This window comes from Chaetodon auriga, chromosome 20, assembly GCF_051107435.1.
Source record: "Chaetodon auriga isolate fChaAug3 chromosome 20, fChaAug3.hap1, whole genome shotgun sequence".
Lineage (NCBI taxonomy): Eukaryota > Metazoa > Chordata > Actinopteri > Chaetodontiformes > Chaetodontidae > Chaetodon > Chaetodon auriga.
Window position 1 is genome coordinate 13,042,503 of NC_135093.1, and position 6,745 is coordinate 13,049,247.

Sequence of the window (6,745 nt, forward strand, 5' to 3'; positions counted from 1 at the left end):
TGAAGCCTTCCTTCAGATGAAATCAAATCATGCATTCATTCTGTCTAACAGGGAAGCTGCTCACAATTATCCAAGATGTCAGATCACTCAAGTTAATAACAATAATCACCCCAGAGACCTTCTTTGCCATTCGGCCATTCAGAGCAACTGGGATTTAATAGCAAGCTATTTTCCCTCTTATTGCTATCCTGCAATTAAAACCCATCAGACACCTCGTATCTGATAACTCCACCAGCCACAGCATTGATACAGTCAGACTTGCCTTTATCATTACCCTTCAACCCATCTCCCAGCCTTCCGTCCCCTCCTCTTAGCTTGTCTATTACACGAGGAGCCTTTTCACTTCCCTTTCAATCTGCCTGCGTGATAATTGGCCCCCGTTTGAAAGGTCCTACTCTGTCTGTCCAACTCCACAAGCCATTATTCTAATCTGGAGATGTGAAATTGCCTATAATTTTCCCTGATGCCCCGTCACTTGGTTCAGCAATTCTCGCCTCTTCTTTCCCAGGGCCCACATGTTTAACAAGGCACATAATGATCAGGAATGAGGAAAAGGGCACGAGGGTGTATATATATATAAAGATGGAGATGTTAATGTAACACAATGCTTGTCGTTATGTGAGAAAATCAGCTCAGAGGAGCGAAAACACAGGGCTCTGATGTGGCTTTGTTCTTCAGAGAAACACCACTGCAGGCGTTAGACCTCCTGAACAAGGCCGCACTTCTCTAACTAAGGTAAGACCAGACTGTGCGAAGCCTGTTTGAGTGTTCTGGTGATGTGGGGGTCATAGCAGCTTGAAATGTCATTAGGAGTGGAAATGGCGTGTTGGTTTTGACTGCAACGATGTGTGTGAATGTCCAGAGTGGTGTTGCTGTAATTAAACAGTGTCATTTTATCTTAAAAATAACAGCTGAACTAAATGTCAGTGAGAAAAATGCACAATTAAAATTCAATTAATTTATTGGCATTAAGCTACATGGTTAAAACTTGCTCTTTTTTTTTGCATGTATTGTGCCAGGAAGCCTCTGTTTAAGCACGAGGTGTGACACTTGACCCTTGACACCAGGCATGAAAAGCTACACCTGCAACAGAAATATACTAATAGACGTTATTCCCATGGATACTAGTAATATTAGGACAAAGTAGCTCCACAAAAACTAAATCTATGACTGAGTAGTTCTTTTTGCTCTCTCTCTGTGCGTGTGTGTAATACTTTAGATAAATTGTACGTATCTAATGTTTGCCAGACAGCAAAGACAGCAGGGTGACGAATGAAACGGATAGAAAGAGGTCACTGGATGTTTCTTTTTAAACGCACGATTCATTAATCAGAGCTCAACACCCCATTTAATCAAGAGCATCAGCCAGGGCTGTAAGATGTGTGTTTGCAAAGATATAAATAACCAATTTTCCGTGTTTAAGCTGCGTAAGCGCCAGAATGTGCAAATCATCGCAAACGACCATAAATCAGGCGCAGTTTATTGGAGGAGTAGCATGGCTATTTGTCATTTTATTGTGACAACCGGCGGGATTTCTGTTTGAGCTCACAAGAGGGAAGGAAGACATAATTAAATTGCTGGCTTGCGCATCCTTTCTCCTCTATGGTGAAAAAAGGGGGATGTTGCTTCAGACTTTTTAAAAAGGAGACGACCAAAGTGCTTTGTTTAATTAAAAAAAACAAAACTGAGCTTGTTTCAGATAATGCAGAAAAATTAGCCTGACATGGCAAATTTGTCATTCTGTTAAATATCAAACTGTCTTCTTGTTGCTGATTTTCACATCCAAAGAAGCCCAATTTGTCCGTCCGTGAAAGTTAGACTGTACACAACCACCGTGCGTAACGGTGCCACCGCGCATCCCTTTGGTTCCCCTTCCTTAAAGGGAGGGGTGTTCTGGTGGCTTTGATGCTCCTGAAACTGGTCAAGATTTCAGAAACCAATTTTAGTTTTTCCTTATCTGGAATCAATGCCCACGCGTTTTGGCAAAATACGAGTGTCGAAATCCAAGCACATCTGCAGGTTTTCGGCGCTGCACAGGAGCGCTGAAAGACAAAAGACAGCTGATATCCCAGCCATGAATTAGCACGGGCGGAGCTGTGGTGGTTAACAAAACTCCATACATTAAATTATAGTCTCTACATACTGTAGTTATTTTACTGACAGATCAGGAAAGCATTTACTTTGACTCTCACAGTTGAGTCCGGGTTCCATTAATCTAATCCCTCTGTAAACAGTGAGCTGCTCTTCCACAGTCTGTTGAACAAAATCACACACTCAGCTATTTGTCTTAAAAAAAATATCTTGAGAGTGAAAATGTTGAGCCGATAAAGCAGCAACCGAAACAAACATGTCACTCAAGAAATTATCCGTACGTTAATCCAACGGCTATTTATTTGCATATGCTCACAGCATTTGTTGGACCATGTAGCTGAAACTCTTTTTCTGATAAAATAGACCCCAACACACAATATATTCATTAAAAATGCCTTTATCCAGAGTCTCTTGTTAAACTGCACACGCTGAGTCGATATTTCAGTGAGCTGCGGCCGTGCACCAGAAGTCGCAGTGACACTATAGCAAATCTAAAAAAAAATGTATTTGATGACTGGTCGAATATTGCAGCGACAACTGAATTCAAAACGCACATGAAATACATGGAAATTCTATCAAACACACATTTAAACTCAATTCAGTTCCGAGAAGAGGCCTTGAGAGCAGGTTCAGTGTAGTCTGACATGCGCTCCATTGAGGCCCGAGCACCTGGCCTGCGCCACCCCAAAAAACAATCCACTCACATCATCTGGGGCCTGGGCATCGCGTCCTGATGAGGGTGGTGGTTTGGATACCAGTGGCCAAAACTGTTCATGTAATTGTTTGGGTGCATTTGGGCTCCTTTGTTCGCCATGGAGACCTCCCAAAGCTGGGGCAGCCCGGGCGAGCAGGGCGAGATGGAACTAGTGCTGTGGAGATGTTCACCGTCTGATCCGCTGCCATGCTTCATGATCTTCTTATACTTGGAGCGCTTGTTCTGAAACCATATTTTCACCTAAAAAGAGAAAATGCACATAATTGTCACTGTGGTTAACAATCAGCAGCAATATAAAGGAAATAATACCGCGAAGGGCTTTTTTTATGAGAATATTTCCCCCAATTAAACTCAAATACACTTTTCAGAATTGGCTTGAAGTTGAACATTTGGGAGCAATAAAAGGGAAAACTCCTCATAACTCTCATCTTTTCTGTGTTGTTTTTGCAAATCCCAGGCCTACTACTGGCGCTTTGTTAGCCAGTCAGCCTCATGCTTGAGTGGCACTTGTAATCCATTAAAATTGAGCTCTCTTATTGTTCGCCGTTTTATGAGTCCAACGGTGGATGAGTATGACAGCAACAATCCGACGGCTAAAAATATTGCGAAATAAAAACAGCCCAGAGCGCGCTGTGGTGGGTCACTGCAATTTCTGCTGATTCCAAGTAAGATGTCTATTTTTACACGAGAACAATGGTGTGAATATTCAGAAACTGGATCAAAGAGCCCAAACGAGCCATTCAATAAACATCTAAGCAGGAAAAGCAGCATTTAAGTGGGAGATAAATGTTGAGGGATTAAGAAAAATGCGCAAGAGGCAGCATCAGTCGATCTGATGATCTCTGCTTTATTTCTTGAAGTGCAGACAGAAAAAGAGCAAGACGACATCTGATGAGCTCATTTTGGCCCATTTGACAATGTTAAGCTGACAGCGACACGTGCACCTGTTTTGTCTCCAGAATAAGTTTACACATGCACGTGAAGTGACTCCCATACTGCCCATTTCAGTACATGACAGGGTTCGTTTGCAAACAGATTAATTTTCCTGAATCATCAATCCTGATTTTTTTTTTTTTTTCACTCCAATCACACTGGTGCTGCTTTACTCATTTTAAAAGTGAATTTTATGTGTTTTTACAAATGAACTCTTCATTTCAACCTCTGAAAACGTTTCATTCTCTAAAGTCGCCTTCTAAAGAAGTGCAGGAGAGATGTACCACGCTGATGGACTTTCACGTTCAAAATAAATAAGCAAATATATACGTTCAATTAAAGCTTGTAAGTAACTGGTTTAATTTCATAATGCATATTTTAGAATAAACAATTCCAAAACACCTGAAAACAGCTGACGAGCCCTATTTTGCAGAGCTGCGATGGCTGATCTCTCTCTCTCTCTCTCTCTCTCTCTCTTTCTCTCTCTCTCTCTTATGATATTTTTGCAATTGCGGTCATGCTCCATTCACAGAGAGCACTTCAAGGACCAAGGCAGACAAAGGAAATACAGCCACGAAATTAAGCATAGTAAATAAGCCATGCATTAAAGGATCGAGTTACAAATCACAACAATTTGGTTTTCCATTTGATCTCCAGAAGCGCCGTGATCCTTAAAAACACAGCAGATAAGAGGTTTCCTTTCAAACGCTGCAGCATCCACTTTGTCTCACTAATATTTTTCTCCTGTCTGCTTTAAGATGGATTAATTTAGGACTTTTAAATATAAAATATCATCCCAGCAGTTCTAGCCACTACATATTGCAGGCCTGATGTTTTAGGCTGGAAGGTTTTTGCTGAATTATTGTGAAACCATTTTGCACATCCTCCTCAAGTAATAATAAGCTAATACAGTGAGTACAAACTCGAACCAACACCCTGCATTTTGTCTCAGGTCCATTCAGGGCAGCTGGGTGTGTTGGAGGCCCACCTGAGTCTGGGTGAGTCCCAGTTTGGCCGCCAGGTCGGCGCGCTCGGGTAAGGCCAGGTATTGGGTCTGCTGGAAGCGCTGGTGCAGTGCCTGCAGCTGCAGGCTGGAGTAGATGGTCCGAGGCTTCCGAATTTTCTTCCCTTTGCCATTTAGACGAAGGTCCCTGTTCTCGATCACCGTAGACTTCTCGCGATCTTGTAGAGAGCAAAAAGGACATGAAATAAGGGGAGTTTTGATTTCTAACCTTTTGTCTTGAGGCTGTGAGTCAAGACAAAGTGACGAATTTGAACAGACTTTCAACTTTTTCCTGATCTCCTAAAAAATAATAAAAACAGTAAATATAGTTCCATACTGCAGCTGACAGGCCCTGCAGTGCATGCTAGAAACACAAGAGTCTCAGGGCTTGAAAGCCAATAACTTGAAGTTAACTTATGCGTCCTTTGTCATACTAAATATCAAATAACCGTAAATGGTCTGATTATAATTTTGTTCAATGAAGTCTACTACAGTTTAGGCTTCATGTTTTGCATTGACAACACTGGATGTCTACACGCGACCTGAGCCATGATATTATCTTCACACTTTAACAACAAAGAATGGCAGAAGAATCATATTTGAATGGAAGAACTCCACAGAGTCCACAGAAATGAAAACACTGCCATTTTCTGGAATCGTTTTGTTAATGTGCACCAACAATGAGGGTAAAAACGAGTTTTTGAGGTAGGTACAGGCTACACGGGCCCTAATTAGCCTTACCCGCAGAAAATTATGGTCAATAAAATCAATGGCACCGTCTGCCTTCCTTATATAACATGAAGAGGGAGCATCCCTGTGAGGCCGTGCTTGAACGCGAGGCCTTGTTTGGGCATTAGGGATTGGGCGACAATATTCCTGCTGACGTCCATGCCATAAATCAACTTCCAAAATAAGGTAATATCTGTGACAAAAAAAATGATTTATTTTTGTTTACCTACTAAGCTTTCAAGTGTGCTATTTTTCTCAAGTGGAAATGTCAGGGAAATTGCCGCCTTGTGCGTAATTGCGCATAAACATGACGGAAAATTCAAGTTTTACAGCCATTAATGATACAACAATCCAGCCCGACTCGATTTGATTTCCTCACATACCTGTCTGCTCTAATCTGCTGTGGGCCAGACTGCTGCCGTTGCTGTGATTGCTGTGCTGGTAGGACATATAAGCAGACGGGGGATGAGTGTTCACCGCGCCGGGGTAGGCGTAGCCCAAAGAGCGCCCATAGGACGCGCTGCCAGGAAAAGGACTTTCGTGCTGGGAATGCCCAGCAGCATGCAAGCCATGAACGGGGTAAATGTGAGACAGTCCAGAGGAGTGCTGCTGGTGTGCCGGATGTCCGTGGCCAAACTCTAGGAAGGCCGATTTGGCGGGATCTGAGGCATTCAGACTGTCAGGCATGAAACCCATAGACATCATTAGCTAATACGCGAGTCCATAAACCCGTCGCTCTGAAGAGGGTTTCATGAGTTCTGCCGGCCAGCGAGGAAAACTTGAAACAAATCCATACTTAAATCCAACGCGTCGCTCGTGAAGAAAAACTCCCCGCGGTAATACGTTGCAGAGTGCATGTTCAGGACTGTTCACGAGGCAAAAATCGAATAAAAGTGAAAGAGATCCTTCTTTACATCACTGGAGGAGCTGACATGGTTTTCAAACACCTCCTGCCTGCAGAGCCTCAAACATACTGCCTTCCATCTGCGAGCTCTCTGATTGGTCTTCAGCAGCCAGCTGTCACCGGAGCTCCACCATTAACTTCATTAACATATGATAGAGGATGCAGCTCAGCAGCCAGCAGGGACCTCCTTCCATGGATTATGAAATAATCTCTCATTTAGAGATGTGGACAGTTCATTCTAGGATATGTTAGAATGCCAAAATGCGTTAAAGCGCAGACTTAATATTGTCTGTATTCCCTGAAAACATACCTGCTTTGGAGACTTGATAAGTTATGGAAAATTTGGCTAAATACGTTTCTTTTACTTTTC

The 6,745-nt window shown here is 42.6% G+C and overlaps 1 protein-coding gene across 1 annotated transcript; it reads right to left on the reverse strand.

The window, feature by feature from the left end:
• Positions 1–2,434: 2,434 nt before the first annotated feature.
• Positions 2,435–6,176, reverse strand: dlx4b (distal-less homeobox 4b). The gene is made up of 3 exons (XM_076760291.1): positions 5,855–6,176; positions 4,728–4,921; positions 2,435–3,046 (listed from the first exon to the last, which is right to left on the reverse strand). Exons 1-3 carry the CDS (start codon positions 6,174–6,176, stop codon positions 2,792–2,794), a joined length of 771 nt encoding a protein of 256 aa, XP_076616406.1. The 3' UTR covers positions 2,435–2,791.
• Positions 6,177–6,745: the final 569 nt, after the last annotated feature.

Excerpts from the sequence above, each read along its gene's own strand:
- dlx4b (XM_076760291.1), bottom strand. The coding sequence starts at position 6,176 with ATGATGTCTATGGGTTTCATGCCTGACAGTCTGAATGCCTCAGATCCC. Across the intron at positions 4,922-5,854 it reads CAGCAGATTAGAGCAGACAG|ATCGCGAGAAGTCTACGGTG; the intron begins GTATGTGAGGAA and ends GCTCTCTACAAG. Across the intron at positions 3,047-4,727 it reads TGGGACTCACCCAGACTCAG|GTGAAAATATGGTTTCAGAA; the intron begins GTGGGCCTCCAA and ends TTCTCTTTTTAG.